The sequence below is a fragment of the Coturnix japonica genome, chromosome 7, assembly GCF_054131305.1.
Source record: "Coturnix japonica strain WE chromosome 7, WE-NBRP24, whole genome shotgun sequence".
In the NCBI taxonomy this organism is placed as follows: domain Eukaryota; kingdom Metazoa; phylum Chordata; class Aves; order Galliformes; family Phasianidae; genus Coturnix; species Coturnix japonica.
The window spans coordinates 25,890,006-25,912,731 of NC_140669.1; the positions used below are offsets into that span (position 1 = coordinate 25,890,006).

The following is a 22,726-nucleotide window of genomic DNA, read 5'->3' on the forward strand; positions in this document are numbered from 1 at the left end:
CAATCCTTGCTTCAAAGAGACAAGAGGAAACTCGGGGTGGGGAAGCTAAAATGAGGTGAAAACAGTGAGTGGGGACCAGTGAGGGTTTGGTCAGACCAAGAAGATCCCAGCACAGCCTGCCCAAGGGTCAGCTGGATTTCTCTGATGATTTGCAGGGAGGGTTTGGTGATTTGCAAGCGAGCACATGCACCACACTTGTGTGTTTCTCTAGGCAATGGTTGCAACAGCAGCAAAATGGGTCTAACTACTCAGGGCTTTAAGTAAGTTTAATCGTTTAATGGTTGATACTGACAGGTGTCTTTGAGGGTGTACTTTTCTGCCTTGCAGCACTGCACTTTGACTATGGAAGCAGAGGCTGCTGATGGATATATAACATGTAAGTAGTCATTTTATTTGATTATTCTATAGTGCTTCCTCTTTTTCCCCCCCGCTTTCTTTCTCTAATGCGGGCACCTGAAACTTTGGCTTCCTTCTGTACGGTCTTTGCTGTTGGATGCCACTGAATTAATGGCATTTAAACGTAAACTTTGTGTGTGAATGGGAAATGTGTGGGTATGGGTGCGTGAGTGAGCACCTCGCCAGCAACTTTCCTTGCTTTTTGCTGTGCGTTTCTCCTGCTTTCTCTGTGTTAGGGCAAAATGTCTTATTTTGAGTGCATTGTTTAACTGTCAGCTGATCAGGGGCTCCGAGGGGAAGGTCTGTCCTGTCAAGTAGGAATTCAGACTCCTGCTCCCCGGTTCTGATTCTCAGTGTTTGCAAATGGAGAAGTAATACTAATTTCTGCTGAGACAGAGCAGTTGGTGCAGGGTTTTTGTTAAGGGTGTTTGCAAAAGGCTGGTGACGGGAGGTTTGAGGGAGCTCTTAAAATCAGACTGTCAAATATTTCCTTTTGGCCACTGGGAATCCAGCGTTCACAGGTTTTGAAAGGCTTCCCTAGTAAAGGGAAGGCAAACAGGGGTGCAGGGAGCTGGCAAGGCATAGCTGTTAATCATGGGGTTGCTTTGCTGGGATGGAAACTTACGGGTGGCTTATTTTGTGAAAGCAGGTGACAATGAGCTTTCACCCGAAAGGGAGCACTCCAGCATGGCTATTGACCTCACCTCAAGTACACCCAATGGGCAGCATACCTCACCAAGTCACGTGGCAAGCAGTAAGTCTCTTTTAAACGTGTTTCTCTCTGGCAACGTTTTTGGGTTAGTCGGGGTCCTCGGCTTGCTTTCCTGGTCTTAACCACTTCTGTAGGCTTTGCCAATAAAGGAAGAGAAGGACGGGGTAGGCTTCTGTTTTCTTGTTGGTGCTGGTGTCTCATCTAACCATGAACGGGATTACCAGTCTGAACTATCCCCAAGTGGCATTTGAGAGCTGGTCCTTACCTGTTCCAGGTAGGAAAACTCTGAGTTTGACGTGTGCCGGTATTGTTTTGTTTCATCGGGTTTTGCGATCCAAATGGAAATTGTTGTTGCGTTATTTTTGCTGTTTGCTGTGCTTCCAGAAGCAGCTTTATTTGAAAACAAACGCTTCTTATTTACAAAAAGGTTTTACTCTGGCAAAAGTATGAAGTTGAAATATCTGGGTTTGATGGCAGCTTGTATTTTACTGTACCATTCGGAACTTTCAGCATCCTATTCATTAGCTTAGCTTTGCCTTGGCGAGTCCAGAGATGGCTGGGGTAATGGGAAGTTTATGGCACTCAGCAGTTGACTCGCTAGCACACTGAGAGGGTCTTGTTTTACAGTGTCTAGGAGGAGACTGAGGAAATGGGAAGAGATTTGAGATACTGAGTGCATCAAGTGCTCACAGGGTGTTTGTAATTATTTTTCACATGATAGTACGGAGGTGAATAAATGTATTTGATACACAATTCATAAAACTAGCATCCTTTCCTTTTAGTTTGTTTACTTTGAGTTACAAGGTTGTGCTGACACCTTTACCTTAGTGTCCCTCAGTTCTTGTATTAAAGTGTATGCTGGCAGGTGTTGCTTACAGCTTACTTTCAGAAGGTTCCTTTCTGCACTATGTGATACTGATTTTATTTCCAGTGTGCATGCTATAGATAAGTATCTATCTAATGTATCTTTTTAAACTGACTATATAGTATTTTCACCAAAAGTCACTAAAGAAGAAGCAAGCATTTAGGATTGCCTGCTTTAAAGTACGTGGTGTATCGCCTTCCAACTCTTTCTGACTGAGAAAAAGATGTTCCTCTCCTTTAAGAATTTCTCCTTTCCTCCTACAAATTATGAGTAAAACACAGTTTTTATGAGCCTTTAAAACTGAGGGTTATTATGAAGAACTCCCAATTATATATACATGTTGCTAGAGAGTATGATTGCTAATACTCCGGACTGAACTTTATATGACAACCTATCATAATTCAGCATCTTTAGACAATTCCAGTGCTGTTGCAATGGGATTCTGATGTATTTTATTATGTTGTAAAAGTTTTACTACTCACTTTCTTCATTTTCTTTGTTTCCTTTTTATTAATGGGAAGGCTTCATAGGAAGGGGGAAAAAGCTCCCTGGTTTAAATCTTCTTTATAATCTAGACTAAAAACCGGAGTCAAATTAGGGAATTAAAAAGCTCCAGGATGAAGTCATGCAAAAATACTTTAACACATTCAGTATTTTCGCGTTCTCTGTGTTAACGTTTTGAATGGTCTTTAAGTGTTGTTAGTTTGTGCAACACACGCCTTGGTGATGGTCTTTCTTTCAAATGTGTTTTGTGGTGTCTCACAGGTGTCTCAGTTGCTTTCATCACTACTGGCTTTGTGTTAAGTGTGCGCTGCTGTTGAAAAACGAGGGGCTCTATCTGGGGTTTTTAAGCCATGCAGAGTTAGAGCTTCTGAAATGTGTTGTCTCTTATATTCGTTGCAGGCACAGGAATGTTTTGGAATGAGGCGGTTTGTCTTAAGCATGGAAGGTATTGATTATGGGTTGTCGGCTTTTGTGGCGTCTGTTAAAATGGTTCACTTAAGGTTTTTGGCCCAATCTTGAAGCTAGCTCGCATAGGGTAAATCACCAGGCTTTGCTTCAGAGCTTTTGGCCTGATGTGTGGGGAGCGGGAAGCCCGTCTAGAGGTGAGGTGGAATGGCTGTCGGTTGTACTATGTGCAAGTTCAGCTGCTGCTGTTGGACTGAGCCGTTGTCCATCCTGCTGCAGTGCTGCAAGGAGGCCCGTGAAGTAGCAGTGTGTTGTAAGTAGAGGAGATGGCTGTGTAAAGTTGAGCATGGTTTAATTTCTAGCGGAGCTGCTGCTTTGCTGCTGGTCTGCCGCTCCAGTGAAACCCAGGGCACACCATCCCAGCTGGGTATCGCCCCGGCTCCGACCTGAAACGTTTCAGTCCTGGTTCTGTTGCCAGCTGTCCCAAGGGAGCGGGTGGCCCCGTTTTGCTGTGTGCCCAGGATATGCACCTGCAGGGTAGAGATCTGCGTTCTGACCTTTGTTCCTGCGTTCCATTGACTCATTTTGAACCACAGCTCTTAATTTAGCTTTAATTTGTGTCTGCCTCAAACGGAGACAAATCCATAAGAAGCAAATTTCTTGGATCTGTACCGAAACGACTGAGCAGTGCTCTCCCAGCAACAGTAAAATTATGCGTTAGGTAAAGAGTTCTGTGTTCATTAGCCCCTGGCAATTCCATGTTAGTCGGAGTTCTGGCTGGGCTACTGATGCTTTTGGGTTCTGTTCCAAAAGGTTTCAGGTTAAATATTTTGGCTCGTGCTGGAGAATTGTCTGCTGCATCCTTTAACCTATTATCATTTTCAAGTATCTAGGCTGCATGTATGGGTTATAGATGGGGCCGACACTCAATTTTCCTTGTGAATGAGGTGATCCTGAAAGATAAATCACAGCAAATCACCTGTCATAGCTAACTAATGATCTTACACGCACCTTACGGTATGCATCTGCCTTCAGCAGAGTACTCTATGTATCTTGGCAGATGCTTTGTTCTAAAATACTTCATTGTAGTTTTATGTAAGCAGAGATTTAAAATACATGTAAATAGTCAAAGTGAATAGGTTGATAGATCTTCTGGTTTTCCTCTACAGCAAAAGACAAGTAAGTGCTATACCTGCTGATTAGGGATTATGTGTTTACATAGCCTCAGATCTGGAAGTCTGGATTCTGTTTAGAACTTCTGTGAGGGAACGCTTTGGATGGGTGATGCTTGGAAATGGGTATCTAAGGGCTGCTCGATTAACTCCACGTTGGTGCTGAACAGTTCTCTGGGTGGCCTTAAGCCAAACTCTGGACCCCACAGAGTTCAGGGGAATCAATTTAGCACTCACTGAAGGCAACAGGACTAAGTTGCAGGTGATTAGGAAACTCGGCATAGGAATTGGCATGCTAATTTAAAAGCAGATAGGGAATCTTTATAAAACAAGCTCTTAAAAGAAATAATTTCCAGCCACCTCCTCAAAATACCACGCAAGTTCTTACTGTAGTTATTAGGCTGTTTTTTTTCCCCTGGAGATTAAAATGGCCTTAGAAGAACATCAGCCACAAGGCTGCAGGGGCACACATTGGTCTTGATACATAGCGGTCGCTTTCTGTAGGATGGCAGCTGCTTTTCTACCACAACTTACCTGGTGTCCTATGGAAAGTAACAGCAGTTAGTGACAGAGGAAATTTCCTCTTAAATTAGAGACTTCAGAGAATGTCCTAGATAACTGTCTTATCTCTGCTTTCATAGACAAAAGGAGCCCTTAAACGAAATGGAGTCAGAACAATCATAAGTATCAAACCCCACATCTGATGCTTGAAACTGATTAAAATTGTGGTACGCTTTCAAGATGTTTATAATAGCTTAGGAGTGTTGCTAAGTTATGAGGTAATTTATTAAGAAAATATATTGTTGGTGACTCAGTTGAGGAAAGTAATGAGGTGATTCCATTTTCTCCATGGGGAATGATGCCGCTGTTGGGACAGCCATGTTAAGTGTGCGTGATTTCTCTAACAGTGTCTAAGGTCTGAATCTGGTGAGAGGGCTCAGGCAAAGTTTTGCTGAGAAGTGGCCAATGCCGCAGTCCTGGCAATGGGGCAGATTGCTGGGCTAACTAAGATACTCTTCTTACTTTTTGTAGCTTCAGAATCCTCAGTCTTCCTGATTACTTTGGTTTTTTGATTGCACGCTGCCACATGAGCTCTGCTTTATCACAGTTGAGCTGCTGTGACCGGTGTGTTTTGTGTATCACCACTGTGTCAGCACCACATGTGTATGTATAACTGTGAAGCCTCTCTTTTGGAATGAAACTGCATTAAATTAGGGATTGCTCTGTGCCTCAGCTACACACCAAACAAACCTTGCCATCACCAGAATCTACAGCTGAGGCAAGTAAGCCTGGACCTCATTTTGGATTTCTTTTTGGCTCAATATGTGCTTGCTCTGTGCATGAGGTGACTGAGGCTGAGCCTCTGCTTGAGGCTTTTCTTTACTCGTGGTGGTTGGGGCTGGCTGCGCTGGGCTGCAGGGAGAAACATGTTGGTGCTTTGCAGCAGTTACTCCCTGACACATGCACTGGTGCATGAAGAATTCTGGCAGCCTGGCTGTTGCGCTTATAAGCGGAGATATTCAGGTTTATAGTTCTTCCAAATATCTGCAAAGTGTGAAACACTGCATATGGTGCTAAAAACTTGGACTGGGTTACCTCGTCGTGCTGAGGAATCTCTTTCCTCAGAGTTTAAGGAGTAGGGTAGATAACATCTCAGATATCTTTGATCCTGCCTCAGTGCTGGGGTGCAGACTTCTGTCGGTCTACCCATGTCCTGCAGTCCTCATCTGACTTCCCTATGTTGACAGTGTGATATTTTAGAGGACTCTGCTGTGGGATTCCATGGTGCTGCCTAAATACAGATGTACCTGTCGTTTCCCAGGTCACAGGGTGGCGAGCTTAGACAGAAGAGATGAACACAATAAAGTGTGGCAGAGAAATGGAAGAAGCAAATGACTTTGATGCTTACAGGAGAGTTTTCTTAAATTTAGTCTTTTAACCTCAGATTCACTGAGAATTGCTTTCTTGAAGTTTAAGGAGGGGAAAGAAAGATGAGGCGATGATCAGACTTTAAATCTTCATCCACACATAAGCAGCTGAAGTTCTGCGGCATTGTTGCGCGGATTTAATTTAAAAGGAAGTAAAAAAGAAAAACAAATGGCAATGAAATATTTGCTGGGTGCCTCTTGCTTTTACGTTAATCCGCATCCCACTAGATCCTTCATGTTGGGGTCGTTAAAATCTTCCAATAGTTCCCCTGATACGAGTAACATGTAGTTGAACACAAGGTAGTTACTGAAATAACGTGGGTTTTTTTTCTATATGTGATGTCAGTGTGTCTGAGGCATTCCCGATGGAATCAGGTACTTGGTTGTCAAAACATTCCTCCCTTTTGGTGAGTGTTATAATGAGGGTGGAGTGAACTGATCGGTTAATCTCATTAAATAGGTTTTTATTCATTCTGATGGAACTCTCTTGAGAGGTCAACTGCCAGGGCTTTGTTGCAGCACACACCTTTCTTAGGGAGCTTCTCTTATTTTCTGGGACTGTCAGGTTCAGTTAACTTTCCTTGGTACACGCCCTGTTACAACACTCGCTGCTCTTGGTAGCTGTGGTGTCAGCATGTTTTCAGTATTTGCTTATGGAATTTCGGTTCCTTTTCAGACATGCCAACAAAAAGAGCAATTGCCGTCTTCCTTGAAACAGCCATTTGACAGCAGCTGTAGCACTGGATACCTGTTATAGAGTCTTTTGCTTTCCAGATCTTTGTGAAGGTCCCACTGTGTGTTTTCTCTTGAGATTTAGGCATTTTTCCTGTTTTCCTGTGGGCCGTTGGCTCTCCTCGTTCTCCAGCCAAATGTCTGTTTGCAGGGCTGGGCTTTATTGGTGTAAAGGCAGTTGCCAGTGTTGTCCCCATGCATTAGTGAGGGCAAGCACCGCAAGAAGAGAATTTTGGAGTGATGTTAATTCTAGCCAAGAGGAAAAGACAGCCGTCTGCTTTTACTTCATTGCGCTGTGGTGAATGAAACTCCTTGCGGGAGGTCTGCCTTGAGGCACCTCTGCAGAAGATTTAGGAGAATGCAGTGCTGCTGCTTTCGATAGTAATGAAGCCTGTTACCAGCCCGTGGTGCTGTGCCTGTGCTATGGCATGTTGTCCCCTGCCTACAGGCATGAACTTGTGTGGTGTCCCAGGAGCTGAGTGCTGCATCTCAATGGAAGGAAGCACAGCTTTGCTTCTTGCTGATAGCAGTGAGACTTGGCATACATGGCTCAGATCTAGGTGACAGGAGACTAGGTTTTTCTCCCCAACTCTTGTTGCTGTAAGGGAGTCCGTTTGTGTGTTTTTGTTTGTTATTTTTCCCCTAATCACAGAGACCGTTTATAACTTGGATTTGAAAGGCGTATATTAGGCTTTGTGAAAAGTCACTAAGGTTTTGTAGAACACTTAATTCCTACAGCCCCACGATCATACTTATACAGCAGTACCTTAATACCAGTGTAGCTTATTTCCTGTTTCACGCTGAAATAGCTGTGTAGTCCTAATGCACCTTATTTTGCTAGGATTATGTTAGAGCAACCGTAACATTTTAACTCTTCTGACCCAGCTGAGCATTAGCAGGTCTGTATGTGGACAGCCCCCTATTTACACCACGCAGCAAAACATGGCCTTGAGCTGGGAGCTAGCCCCATATTACAGGCTCCTGGGCAGTGCTGTGTCAACCTGTGGCTTGGAGAGCTGTAATCCCTCAGCAGCAGAGTGACATTAGCTGAAGCTCCTGCTGTGAACATACCCTGGCTGGGCAGGTCATCTGCAAGCAGCATTACAGGTAGGACATTGGAGTGTGTTGGAAAACCAGTGATGCTATTCCTGGTAAAGCATGGGGTTGATTCATCAGTAACTTTTGCTTCCTCAGTAGCTTTATTTTTTTTTTGAGTCTGCTTTCCAGTATTTGAGTTGTTGTTCCATTATTCTGGTGACTGCTTTGGTATGGCACACTATGTGCACTGCATTTGCTCTTTTAGTTCAGAGCAATTATTGAAGCATAATTGTTCTGTCCCTGCTTGTAAACAGAGGCCATGAAGCTCTCTCAGTGCTCCTCTGGTGTGCATATGGACACCTCCCAGTGAAGCCACAGTTATGTGTCAGATCCCCTTGCAGGGATTGTCAGTGTTGCTGCCACTTGTGTGGCTGTCCTGGATGTGAGAGCAGCTACTGGAGTAGGGCTGAGAGAAAGGGTCTACTAATGATAATCTTGCTGTTCTTTCCCTTACCATCACGGCTAGAGGAGTTACTGTGAGGATTTGGCTCTAGTCTCCTTGCCAAAGCTTTGTGCAATGAAGATAAAAGTCCCAGCTGTGTCTTGGTGCTGCTTGTGTCAGCCCTTTGTCCTGGGGGCAGAAGTCTGAAGCGGTTTCCAAAGTAAGCGAGACCAAGTGAAGCACAGCAAATCACCACCTTATCTTCCTGTCCTCTCTATCACCTTTTTTCTAATGAGATTTCTTCACATGTGAGGAGGAAAGACAGGCCGTGTTTAATCTCCAGCCTATGATAGATCTGGGGAGGGCTTAAAACAGGGGTGATATTTTACCAGTATAAAATCCCGTGTATGATGAAGCCTGAGTTTCTGCTGAGAAATACTTTATTGTGTATCCCCTTTGTTGTTTAAGTGGGAGAGAACAACAAAAAAAGTAGTATCCTAAAGATATCTGTGCTCAGTGATAGGCTGGAGGCTTCTCGGCTACTTTTTAGCCCTGTTTCTGTTGCATTCCTCTCAACCTCCAAAAATGCCCAAATTATAGCAGAAGAATGTTGTTTTTCTCGGGTGGTATTTGTTCCTTTGGCCCATGAAGGTCGAGGTGGTGAGTGGCACGGAAAGCTGGCTAGAGGAGCTTCTGCTGTGCCCAAATCCATAGAAACTATTTCATTACAGTCACTTCTTGGCATGGGGTGTTTGTATGAACAGTGTGAATTTACACCTACTCTCCTAGTGCCTAACTCGGCCTCTGGACAAACTGTGATTAATTTTGTGAGCAGATGTGCTCTCTCAGCCAGCGGTGCATCCGTAAAACACAAACCAAGAGAATTATCAGTCACTACACCTGGGTACCCTCTGGACTCCAGCAGCATGAATGAGAGATCAGTTCCTTCTCCCGTCCAAAGAGCAGCAGACAGAACGGTGTGAATTCCCTTCTTTTGAAAATGAAACAAGTTGATTCTGTATGAAAACAGCGAGTTTTGTTACACAGAAGTGAGATGAGGTCTATTCATCTGAGAAAGAGTAACCGTTCTCTTGAAGTCATGGATGGTTTAAAAGCTTCCAGGAAAGAGCCTGCAGATTCAAGACCATATTTGGATTAGCAATGCAGTCTGTGGAGAAGGAGTAAGCAAAAGAAAGTCGGGTACGGTTTTGTTTCTCTTTTGTGTCTTTTAGACGTACCTCATGATTTTCTGAGAAATCAATAAGTATTCTGTAGCGTACGTTTTGCTTTGTGCAGGTAATGCTTGAGAAGGATGGCAAACGTGTGTAATGAGCAATTGTGCAAACTTCCTTGCTCTGTTCCTAGTTATGGCTCCTGCACTGTGCACTAGTTGCATGGTTGTATCTCCCCAAAGTGGGTCATCTTTACCAGGTGTTTTAACCTTGCACTAGAGCAGATGCTCCCTGGGTAAGATTGATACATCTCCATGCAGCTGTATGGAACCATCTGTGCTATCAGCTTTACTTGATGCACTCTGTTTGAAAATTGTCTCTAGTTTTAATACGCAGTCCTTTCTCTCCATCACTGTTAGGTGTTATCCTTCGGATAATCTATTCTTATAGAATTTAATGTAATAATATCTCCTCGTTATATCATGCCTTTTCAGCAATAAATCTTGCAGAGCTTCACAAAGGATGCCTGTTGAAGAGATACAAATGGGCGAACAAAATTATAGGCTGAAGAGGTGGAGATAAATTAGAGGAATTAGTATGAATTCAGCTCCTATAGGTGGGAGGCAGTCAGCTTCATCACTTGTGTGTGTATGCTTCAACGTGTCAGATTATAGGTGGTTCTTGAGTTCAGAAGAATGATGTACCATTTGTATAGCCAAGGGTCGAGTAGTGTGTGACACCTGCAGGTCTTGAGAGCTGTCTGGGTTCGCTCTGAAATCTGTATTGTCAGTTGCACAAGATCTTTATTTCTTCAAAATCCCACGTGCTCGTGTATCCCAAGCCAGACTGCTCAGGGTATAATTGCTGTCACCAGTCAGCTGTGTGTGAAGTAGCCTGCACCAGGTAGGGGAGGCTGGCAGCTGGTGGGGAAATAAGGCTGCAAGTGTGTCCAGGCCTGGTTTGTGACAAGTCTGTGCATGTGTGGTGTGTGTAAATGCAACGTAAAGGCACTGCACTGGAGTGTCAGTCCGACACAATAGAGTTCTGCAGGCTTGAAAAATATTATAGACATGGCAAGTGTTAGGAATCCAGAAAAAAGGGGGAGATGTGAATTTGGTCTCTGCTGAAGGGAAAGCTATCGAGTGCTGCTCTTTATAAATGTCAAAGGATCTGCTGCATGGGAAAGAGTTGTTGGAAGGCAGCCACTGTCAAGTGTGTTCCTCACAGGACCTGCTTCATGGTAGATGCTGTGCAGGATCACCTCGCTGGTAGGGCTGTGAGAGCAGACGTGACTCAGCCTATCTGCACACAGCGTGGTTTCAGGTTGCTGTCTTGCTGCTCTTAAAATGTTAAAATGCCGTATGAAGGTATTTGCTTTTTCTCCTCGCAGTTTTGAAAAGAATGAAACTCTTTTAATGTCATTAGTGCCATTGTTATTTAAATTTAGCTTGTGACTGGCAACCATTAAATATTTATAGAGAAATCGATAGCAGTGAGATTTTTGCTGTAGTAAATATATATCACATATGTATTCAAAACCAAACCAGTGCATTCCAGGAAATAATCTATAACAATGCTCTGTAAAGTACTCACATCAAGATACTTTACCTGTGTCCCAAATGCAGCCGTTTCTACAGTGGGACCCTGCTTTTAAAACAGCCTGGAGCAATGCTGCCCTGTGCCTTAGGGAAGGAAGTTATTGCAAAATCCATCGGAGCCCTCCTTCCAGGGCAGGAAACTTCCTGCTCTCTGGCCCTTAAGATCTCCCTTATCTCAGAGGAAGCCCAGCCAAGCCGGGAATCTGCAGCATAAAATTTCACTTGTAGATCAATAATTGGAAATAGTTTTAAGCCAATACCTGTTTATGCAGTTGGGACTTTAGCTGTCATCGGAGGCAGGCTAAGGCTCACTGGGGTGATACGGGGAAAGGTGTGAGAGGTATGGAATGCCTGGCACACAGGGAGGAGGAATAGCCGGTTCCTTTTAAATTCAGGGCTTCTGCATTGCTTCCTTGTGCAGCTGACAGTGGAATAAGGCAGTGGGCCAGCAAGGAGATGACCTGAAGTAGTTGTTGCAGCCAGGTGTTCTGGAAGGGAGAGAGCTTCCTTACGAGTTGGAGGTGAAATTTCAGTGTATAATTATGAACATCGTTTATAATAATAATTCTAATTATGTACATAAACACTCTAATCTACTACAGCGTAATATCGTAACATTTGCTGAGCTTTGGCTGCTTTCAGATAGGGAAAATAAGCTGGTGGTTGTTGGCCAGGGTTCAGAAGCATTTCTCAAAATTTTGCACACGATATGAACATCAAAATTTTGTGTGGATGAAGCAGTTATTAATTCTCCCCAATTATCCTTCAGATAAAACTACAACTAACTCATTAACTAAAATTAATTGTAAATAAAGCTGATCTGTTGTCGAGAAGGCTAATTAGAACGATAATTGTGTAATAATGATGCATTTAATTTCAGATTGTGGATTTGAAAGCTATTCCTTTTGGCAGCGGTAGAGTAAGGTGTTCCAAAATAAAGCAGGATGCTTATTGCTGCCGTTGTTCTCTTAATTAATACTGCTAGGATTCCCCGTGCTTTCCATCCTCCTTCTGTACCATGTAGGGCACTCAGAAATCAACTCTGCACACAGTGGCCAAGCTGCAGGTAGACCTTGTGGGGGTGAGGTGAGGAGTGGAAGTGCTCTGCGTGTAGCTGGCATTGCTGTCGCAGCACTGTATCCCTGAGCTGTGGGAATACCGCCCGTGCTTTTGGGATTTGCTGCCGGCTCGCCATGGAGATGCATCTGGAGTGTCAGGCCAACAAAACTGCATTGTGACTCATGTTTTAAAAATGAGTGAGTAATTTTCCATGCAGTTTCATTACAGTATCTTTTGCCCCAAGGATTATTTACTGTAGATCAATTTTCAGCAATTTTTTTCACTACGTAATCCGGAATTTTAATTGGAGAGAACCTGTTTAAATCAAATAGCGTTTTTATTCCAAATTACCTTGATCTAACAATAAGAGCAGCACCAGTGCTAAAATCAGCAGTGTACCTGTTAGCCTGCACGCACAATTTCTTGTAAGATTCTTTTGTCCAAATGTATTAAACGCTGTTTGGAGCTGCTTTTTAGCGTGGTGTTTTAACAAACTATCACTTGAATCACTAATGAAGTAACAGACATTGAATGCAGAGTACATGATTCACCTTTTCTCATCATTTATAATGTGTGGATTTGCTCTGAGTTGATTGAGAGGGGATTGCAGTACTGAAAGGATGGACTCTTGCATGTTCCTAATAACCAGACTTGAAGGGGATGTTGATTATGAGTGTATTTTAACTATCCTCCCTGCAAGTTTCTTTTCTGTGTGTCCTGGTTCGCGGGGTGGGGGGGGATGTAAAAATCCTTAGAGCGTGTTTTTAGTTACATCACTAATATTAGATCTGAGTAATCGGGTGGCTTTGGCAGCAGTCTCATTTAGAAATTGTTGGTGAGCAGATGGCTCACCAAGTTGGCATGCCAACTCCAAACTTTCACAATCATGAGTCAAGTTTTAAGTCGCAAGATTGCCTTACATGCCATGAGATTTGTGTGTGTGTGTTTGTTTTAATAAATGTAGTTTTCGATATAGCTTCTCATTTCGGAGCTGTTTTGCAGAGGCATGGCTGTTCGGCCTCCTCTAGGGTTGGAATGCTTCTTTTTTCCCCCCTTTCTTGTTTTGATGAAATGGAGATTTTTGTAGCCACCTACCTGCAAGTCTTGGTGCTAAGAAGAAACAGCACGTACCAGGCTAACGATCGGGGAAGTGAGATTTGGCAATCCTGCTTCATGTCAAATAGGTAAATAGTAACAATCATAATTTTAGCAACTCCTGGTCTGTAGGAACAGCAATTGGCTGGAAATGCATTGCTGATATCTATAATCTTGACTATGCAAATCTGTGCCAATTTGTTTGTTTCCTGAGCGCGTGGCTTAAGCATTAGGCAGCGCAGAGCGCAAATGTTACATTTTGCAATGCAAGAGTGAATATTCTCTGTAAGCAAGGCAGCAGCGATTCCAAAAAAGTAAGCTTGAGTGCACAGATATTCTCACTGTGAATACAGTGAAGTTCTAAAAGGGTCAGATCTTGATCCGCTTGATAGTTTGGACAAATAGTAATTTAAGGATATATTTATTTCCAAGACAAAACGCATTCCTTCAGTTAAGAGGGACATGGTGTGTGTGTGTGTGTGTGTGTGTATATATATATATATATACACATTATATAAATATATATATATATATGGGTTATACTGCCTGACTGTGGGACCTGTTACAGAATGATAATTGGAACTTATTTCTGAATGGTTCCACACAAAGTGTGATGTTGTAAACGCTACACAACTGTGTTTTATCCATAGTCATGTAATCGGTGTGTGCAGCTAATTAGTGCATTCAATTCAGGCCCAGGTTTTTGGAAATGTCTCCTGTTCTGGTCCTGATTTAGCAAAGCTCTTAAACAGATGATTAACTCCCATTGGCTTTAATAGGACTTAAGCACATTCTTAATCAGGGCCATTGTGTCAGATCACATCTCTCGGTGACAATCAGAACAACCTGCCAGAGCTGCAGTAAAAATATCCGCAGGTCTTCCTTAAACGCGGATTGCTATTTCTTTAACTTGTGAGGCATTTTGTTTCAGAATCTGAAACGGCGTGGATTTCTTTTTAAGGCAAATGCTTATTGTCACCATCTAATTGTATGTGTAAAGCTTATAGATTTTAACTGGTTTGGCAGGAGGTTGTTTGCATCGAATCTGTTCAATACACCTTTGAGATGGAGAAGAAGAAAATACACATCTGAGAATGCCTCACTGGTGTAAAAATGTCAGCACTGATAGATACCTGTGATGGAAAATTTGTGTGGGAGTAATAATTTAGTAATAAAATAGGTCAAATTAATTCTTATGCTGAAGGGGGATACCTTACAATAACCATTTTGTAATTTTATGTTTGACAGTTTGCTCTGCATTATGTGGATAGGTGGAGCTGAGATAATGTAATCCATTTCCAATTGTAAACAAGATTGCTTTAAGAGCTGCTGTAGTAAGATGCATGTTGGCTGACTTTAAGCTGAAAGGTAATTGCCTCTGAATATTAATGTGCATGTGGGGATTTTCTTTTTAATTCTGGGATTTCATCTTTGCCCTATAGCAGCTCTGAAGAGGCCCTTGTTTTCCCAAACCCTACTTTGCTGCTAATTGAAGCTGATGGCAAGTGCTGTGCTTTGGGCCCTTTCGGGTTTTTTTTCTGTGGCCTGTGTACCTTGGAGAATGCTACTTTCTTTCACTTTTTTTTGTTTGCTAGCCACCTTTTGAGTAGATAACATTTATTAGGAATGTTGTTGCTTTCCTGTGGTGGTTATATCTAGGTGCTGGGCTAGGGGAGCTTATGAGAAAAGGGAAGAAGTTGCTGCACTAATTGAATTGTAGCCTTGTAGATAAATGGGAGTTAAGGTGCTGATCCTGTGCTGTGTAGCTGGAGAACTTCCTCAGGAGTAATTTGGGACCTGATCCCCAGCTCCCAGTTGGAGCTTCTCCATCTGTTTCTAACCATGTTTGAGTGGACCTATAGCATGGAGGCAAGGTCTGGGTAGTGAAAAACTTAGTCTTGGGGATGTCTCTGGCTACATTTGTGTGTGAAATTTTCAGGCACAGAAGGGAACATCTTGATTTACAACTGAGTAATAGTTTGCCTTTCCTCCTAAATTCTTGCACCTTGTTCCTGCGAGCATTGCTACTCACTGCTTGCAGTGAGACTCAGAACTGGGTATGAGGGGGCCCAGTCAGGTTTGTTAGTTTCTAAATAAAGAAACAGAAAAGAAATAGGGCATTTTTAGCTTGGATCAATTCCCTAATCCTGTGTAGTGCATGGTCTCACACTGAGAAGGTGATGGCTGAGCAAGGGTGGGAGCTTCTGCTATTCCTTAAGAGGGCAAGGTACATGCTGACCTGTGCTACTGGCTGGATCTGGCAGGTCTGTAAATGGCTGTTCTGAGGGGTCGTGCCTTGCAGAGAGATGGGGCCAGCAGCTGAGAGATGATGGCTTCACAGCCAGCCCTTCTGCAGATCACCATTAGTTTGTGTTGGACTACAGCCTTTTATAATGTCTATTGTATGTCTACGTTTATTATGAGCTGGATGGCAGGCGTTAATGGGTGGAAACCACCAGACAGACAGAGTCCTCCACGTTCCTGCGCCTTGTACAGGCTTTGAGATCTTGGGTTTGTTTTGGAATGATTTACAGACTTCTGCAGTGTCCAGTCTCCCGTGGTTCAGTCTGTCTGCTCTTGAAGTCAATGGGAGTCCTCGTGGTGATTTGGTTACTCAACTGTTGCAGGGGTACCTTTCCTAAGTAAGGTCACTTAGCTGTGGAAACATTTAACTATAGGCCAGCAGGCAGAAAAAGTGTTTGTGTGGGGGGTGTTTGTGTGTGTATGTGTATCTTGCCCATTAAAGAGCCTCTCTGTGTTGTGACTGCTTCAACACTGTGACAAAAATCATATGAATGGATTCTATTAGCTAATTAACCTGTTCATTAGTGGATTAAGTGTTGTCTTAAGGGCAGCAGTCTGAGTCCATGTAATGGAAGTTGACTGGAGGTATGTCCTGTGGCTATGACAAACTTTGTTTTATAACAGCATGTATTTTTCAGTAGCTGCTTGCCATGCTGTAATGTGGTTGGAGTGGGAGAAACAGAAAACTGGTCATTTCCCGGCAGATAGCGATAAGTTTCTACTCAGTCAGAATTCTCTATATGCTGTGATAGGTTTATAATTATTATCCTAAGATTGATGTCTTTGGGGGGAGTGTAAATTTGTGCAGCAGTAATCCATTAAGAAATCAATAATTGTTCCATCCTGAAATGCAGTTTCTGTACAACATTATAAATGCACACCAAAGATTTGATTCTAGGCTTGTCTTCCCTCTCCATCCCCTCCTCTTCCCTGAACTCTCAAGTTCAGTGTCCTTCACTGTGTCAGGAAAGCGATTACATGGTAGGACCCTTCTTTTCTGATGGAAATGCGGGTAGTAATAAGAGCATTATCCTGAGAGGCTGTTAAACTTGTTGTGTGATCCTTCCTTTCCCCACAGTGCTGTTTGGATCTTGGCAAATTCCCCCTCTCCTCTACCTGGCTTTTATCCCTGCTGGATGAGGATGATGAAGGTTCATGCACTGTTTCTCTGCGTAGGACTCTGGAGAGGAAGTATTAGATGAGTGCAAAGTTGTGGTACACTCACATTTCCTTCTCTTCGCCCTCCCTCCCCATTCAGTCTTCATTTAACATCACACAAGTTTGACCGTCAGATGCTGCCGTGTTCTGCAGGACTTCCTTTTTTTGCTCTGAGTTCTCCCCAGTTGGGCACGTTTTTGAAATGCTGTTGTAAGTAATCCTCTGATCTAGAGAGCTGGAAACCTCTTTATCTCTGAGTAAAGGTGTTCACAGCTGATAAATAATAGACTGTATGACGGAGACTGGGAGTACTACTTCAGTTTCTCTGTGCAAGGCTACGAGATACTGAGCTGGTCCAGTTCTGATCTTGCAAGGAAAACACTAAACTGTGTCCCTAAGTGTAGCCAGCACAACTGTTGTTTGAAAAATAGGATGTTCCTTATGTGTTTGTCTTACATCCATTTATTTGTTATCCAGGTTTCTTTTCACCTTCTGGTTTCTCATCTCCCCCAGTGAAAGCACGCTCATCTTGAGGAATATGGGCTGGCACTTTGTGCATTTCAGCTCTCCTTAACTTAGTGATTCATGTCACTTTTCTGTTGGCCTGCATGCCAGTCAGTCAGTGTCTCTTATATGTCAGTATCATTCCTAATAGTGAAAATGGCTTTTTTTTCCCTCCTCCCCTTCTGGTCAATTTGTGATACGGGAGCAGCAGCTGACTGACAGCTGATTTTTCTGCAATGATTTGCTGAAGTGCTCATGCAAATGGTGTGTGGCTTTTCAGCTAAATAAGACGACTTTATCACATCTTTTTGGGTTTTACCCATGACCGTTTTTTTCCAGTGGTTGACAGAGTGGTGAGTGCTGAAAGCCTAATATGGGCTCACAGGATGCTGAGTTTAACAGATAGGGCTCTATTAGCTTTCAGCTGCGTTTATGTTTACTTTACAAATCTCTATTTAAAATTACCTGCAAGTGGTTATTTTCCACTGTGGTTACTTAAGACTCTTCAGCTTTTGTTATTGTTGTATTTTTGAAGACTAAAGACTCACCACCACATATATAACTACTATCAATGTGTTTGTGTCCACCGACAGCTTGAATGACAGGTTACAGAAAGTGGTGTAAATTGCTCTTTGGAACAAAAATTCTCCGAAGAGAAATATTTAATAAATTGAACTATTAAGAGATGCTATTTCAATCAATAAGTTGGAGTTAATTGGCTGTGTACAAAGCATTTTTAAGCCATTCCCCTGAAGATTCTGCAAATTAGGTTTAGAGTACCTTTCTGGTGGAATGCTAAGCTGTTTTCAAAGGCTGGTTTTCAATAACAGTTGATTTTTATATTTTTTAATGATTATTGAAATCAAATTAACTTTCTTCAGTGTCCATTCTACATTGCAGCTGTGTGTCTCACTAAGTGAATTTAGCATGGTTTAGAAACAGGAAAAGCTTTGCATTTCTTCTTTCCCTTTTTTTTGTGCCTCTAGGAGTATCCCATGCTCTAGTGACTACTCCAGAACACAGTCCCCAGCCACTCTGTGCTGCGTGGTGTTGTTTGTGGGCAATAACAGCACTGCAGGCATCTAATATTCAGTTCTGTGTCACCTCAGTTTTCAGATTTTCTGGTTGTGAGCACTATCAGAGTCTTCCAAGTGCAACATGCTGCCCACAAACTGGGTGTTAGGACCAGTGGTCCTGAACTTGTTAGTTCAATGTGAAGTTTGCAAGCATGTTTTAAACCCATCTGAATTAAAAATGAACCCTAAACCAGTCTTAGGAGCAACAGGTAAGTTGCAGAAAGGAATTTCATCTGCAGGTCTCAAAAATATGGTTAATGGACATCAGATGGGATCCCTGGTGCTTTCAGAGAGAACTCTCTTGGCCAAAGCCCCTGCCGTTGGGATAATTTACTTGGGAGTATTGTGGGCCTGACCACTAGAGAGGGCATGGACTGCTGGAATATCTGTAGGTACATAAGTCAGCTCCTGATGAACTGGTCCCAAGTGATTTAGTCAGTAACAGGCACGAGTGAAAGCTGAATGAAAGCTGAAAGGTCTGTCCTGCAGCCATGTGGTTGCTCCTTCAGACAGCATCTCCTCCTTTATGGGTTGCATAGGAGAGTTGAATGGTTTTATTGGAGCGCTTCTCCTTGGTTGTTTGTTTTAAGTTGTTGTTGTTTTTTGGGTTTTTTTTGCTGTTTGTTTTTTTTTTTTTCCCAAATGTCACCACTAAAAGTGAAGGTAAATTGTAAGAAAGAAAGAAATCCTCAGCGTAAAATTTATAAGATTAAGTAATTTAAAGCAAAATGCTTTTTCTTCCTTAAGTGTTTGCCTTGGAACTTTTTCTTCCAGCTGTGGCCCACCCAAGGTCTTCACGGTGACAAAGGAAGGTGATACTTTCAAACCAGTTAAGAAATGCTCCATTGGAGTGGAGAAATCATAACAAGCCTCATTGAGGCTGATTCTCACTAGCTCAGTGGGGAAGAGGGAGGGGGGTAAATCATTGAGTAGGTATATCTTCCATTCAGCAGGAGCTGCACATGATGGGATTATTAGTATTTCTAAACTAAAGCCCCTGACAGATCCTTGGATACTTAAAGCTGTTGTGATGCTTTACCAGATGGTTCAGAAACTCAGACTGGAATATCTCATTGGCTGGTGCCGAACAATGACATTTCAAACCCACACGTTCATTTGGATTTTAATTTTCAGGGGGATTAAAGCTTTTTGGAATACGGGCTGTCTCTTTCCATATATATTCTCGGCACCTTATGTAGTGGAGTTTTGCAGTGTCTTTATAATTGTGTGTTACTTCTGAAAGAGCAATTTGAGCAGTCGCACAGTATTAACTGTGTACCTGGACCAGCGGAGCACAGACGGGATAAGCGTGCAAGTTGTTGGCTGTTTAATGCAGCTGCTTTGTTTTATATCTGGTGGTAACTGTGTGAACAGGTGATTATGCAAAAACATGCCATTTTTGATGCTGTATCTCTCTGTTCTTTTCACTTTTCAAATCTCATCTTTGAAGCCCCAATCCTGCAAATACAAATGCATTTGCATAACTCAATACAAGCAGAGTGTTGCTGTCTATTCCTGCTTGGAGTTGAGCTGTTTGGTCCTGGCTCAGCCAAGCACTTTTAATGAGACCCCGCAGCTCTGAGGGAGAAAATCAAAGGCGATGGGCTGGTTTTTACTCCCTTTCTGTCCTGTGGCAATATGAAAACACGATGGAGTGCCCCTATGGCAAAATACAGAGATTTTCAGAGCCTGCCAAGTCAAGCAGTCTCTCTGGCTACCCACATGGCTGTCCTGGCTGGCACTGGGGCCTTTATGCTACTTCTCAGCTGCCTTGAGGAAGGGATGGGAGTGTTGCATATTAAATCTCCTTGTAAACTCCTCGGGGCAAAGATTTGTTTGGTTGTGTATATGTATATGGGGTGGTGATACATTACCTTGTAGAAATGTGCAAGGATGACTTGGGGATTAAGGAAAGAATTCGAGCTTAATATTTTAGGAATGCAAAATGTATTTATTACACTTGTTTAAACAACAACATTAATGCACATTCTACACAGCAGTGAGCTAGGATGCTTTGCTGGCAAAGTGAGAGGTTTTGCTTTCCTTCTGCTCTTGCTTACCCCTTATGTCTTTGTTAACATTGGTGGGGATGGAGTTTGGTTCTGTTGAGGAGAAAAAGGACGTTTTATATAGTAATTTTTGTGTATTCGGCTGGTACATTCAATCCTGCTGTTCTTGATATGATTCATTCTATTTGTGCATGACTGATGCACAGTGTTAAATAATGTGCGGGCTGTTTTTTTTTCTTTTCTGTTAAACAAGTATTCCCTTGGTTTGCCCCAGAAAGCTGACACATGTTGGTTCTTCACTCAGGGAGTTCTGCATCTGTTGCCACTTCAGACATAATCAGTTTAGATTTCTGCAGCTGATTAGTGTTCACCTCTAACCAAACTGAGAAGCTGCTCCTCCAAATGGTAACAAATAATATCCTAATTAGTTCTCTGCATAGTGCTAGCAGGAGTCTTAGCTGCAAGCGACTGGTCTCAGAGGCCTTTCTGTTCCAGTCCACCGCCTTTACAGACTGTTGTATCAGCACTTAGGCTGGGCTTTTATCCCCCCTGCCTCCAAATGCTCACAAAGCAATTAATTATGCACCTGACGATAGACATTAGGCACGCAATAGTATTCCACATACAGTTATGAGCATTTCATTAGCACCAGTTGATTTATGGATGATAATGAAAGCAGGAGCAGGAATGCCGGGCAGGACTCCAGGATTATCCCATAGCCCTGGTGATGTTAAATGTCCCTGTGAAGCTGGCTGAGCTGACCACCCAGTGCAGCTTAAATGTCGCTGTGCTCAGAGGAGAAAGCAGCAGGATGGAGGGAGCAGGAAGCACAGGAAGGAGAGCAGCACAGAGCGGCTGCTGTACGGCACTGCCTGTCCGGAGCTGACAGCGCTGGGTTTGACCAGGAAGTTTTACATGGGTTTATGCTTTTCTGAGTCCGATTAGCTAGTTAGCAAAACATGCCCATCCCTGTCTATTAAACTCTGTGTACTTCCTCTTAGCTGATGGGTTGTGGTGTTTGTTTGTTTTGTGTTGTTTTTTTTTTCCCTACAAGCCTGCTTTTTAAAAAAAAAAACAAATACAATTGAAGGCGTAATTTGGTTAATAGCAATCCCAGGGCACGGCAGAATATCCACTGTCATTTTGCTGAGTGGTGTGGGCAACTGCAGGTAACCAAAACACTGTAATGAATTAGACAATGAAAAGAGGTGGAGGTGGGGGAAATGCCTTAGGAACATGTACAGCTGTGGCTGTGCACTGAGCGTCGAGGCAGATAAATATCCAGTACTTCAAAAAAAGGAAGTTTTAAGACATGAATTGGCTTTTCAGGTTCAGTTCAATAACTTTTTGATTACTCTGCTTAATTGAGAGAGTCTGTTTTAATAAATGAACTGTTTCAGAAACATAATAGTAGCACAAGTGCTGCTCCAGTGTGCATTGCTGAACTGCTGAAGAATGTATGGCTGCTAAAATCAGGGACATGAGAAAATCGGCACCTAAAAGCAAAGCTTGCTCCTGAAAATGCTTTATTACTACAGTTGGTGCAGGGCTGTTATCTTCACTTTATCCAGAGCTGAGTTAAAGCAGCTGAGACAGTGAGGAGGTAGATTTTTAATGATTATTACTTTTTCCCAGCAAACTGTTGACTAAGAACTGCTTTGAGAGGCTGAGGTAATTCCAGTTTGTGTTCAGGATGAAGTTGGCGTAAATAATGAATTAAAGAATCATCTCAGAGATGAAGTCGTTAATTATCTTTAATATATTAACATGTAAAACGAATGTGAGTAAATGAATTCAAAGCTGTTTTAAAAAGTGCAAAGCGGTAACGAGAATGTGCTCTGCTGTAGAGCTTGGATTCATTTATGGAACCGCTGCTTTCTGTGGGTAATAGTTCACTTTTTTTTTGCTGTTCACGAAACATTTGAGAGATCCTGATATGAGACAAGGTTAAGCTACATTGTTTAAACGTTTAAACTGAAGTTTCCTACTTGTTTTTTCTTAAATCCCAACTCTAGAAGGCACTTCAAATCTCTTGGTTAAGAATTGATTTGCCATGTCTTTTTCTTTAATAATGTATATATGGAAGTATGTCATAAACAAGAAACAAAGCATACCTAATGTGTTTGGGTTTTGGAGCAGCTGACATGCTGTTAATGAGATAGTTGATAGTTAAACTGGGGAGATAAAGGGATGTAGCTATTGTTAAGTGCATGAGAAGGTGTCTGAATGGAAGCTGATGGGAGTTCTCAGGGTACAACATGTTTCCGAGTTCCTTCTGGTTCAGTCCCAGAACCGACTGATTTCAAATAGTCATTAATGATTTGCCATTAAAAATGGTGAGTTACTATTATAACTTCCAAGTCACATCAGAAGGAAAGTCAGAAGCTTGTATGAGAGGAGCTGACTCGCATTGATGGAGCAATGAAAAAGAAACATGGTCATGCACTGTGCCAGGCTGCCAATGGGACTAGCAGGAATTTCTCTTGAAACCTGCATGCCTCATAGCTGAAAATGAAAGAGGAGAAGAAAGGACTGCATGTTTTTAGGTGACAATAGG

At 42.6% G+C, this 22,726-nt stretch overlaps 1 protein-coding gene across 23 annotated transcripts in view; it reads left to right on the forward strand.

Annotated features, from left to right (window-relative positions):
- IKZF2 (IKAROS family zinc finger 2) overlaps window positions 1-22,726 on the forward strand; it is a 103,730-nt gene that overhangs the window by 2,251 nt on the left and 78,753 nt on the right. For 10 of the 23 annotated variants that reach the window (XM_015867965.3, XM_085552770.1, XM_085552777.1 and 7 more), the window contains exons 2-3: window positions 328-376; window positions 1,046-1,150. The exons of 2 other annotated variants lie outside the window; for them this stretch is intronic. In XM_015867965.3, coding sequence (XP_015723451.2) covers window positions 343-376; window positions 1,046-1,150 — 139 coding nt within the window. In that variant the 5' untranslated portion in view covers window positions 328-342. Of the gene's footprint in view, window positions 1-294; window positions 377-1,042; window positions 1,151-13,111; window positions 13,208-22,726 lie in introns of those variants that run through there. 11 more of the 23 variants (XM_085552773.1, XM_015867964.3, XM_015867970.3 and 8 more) reach the window with 4 other exon arrangements.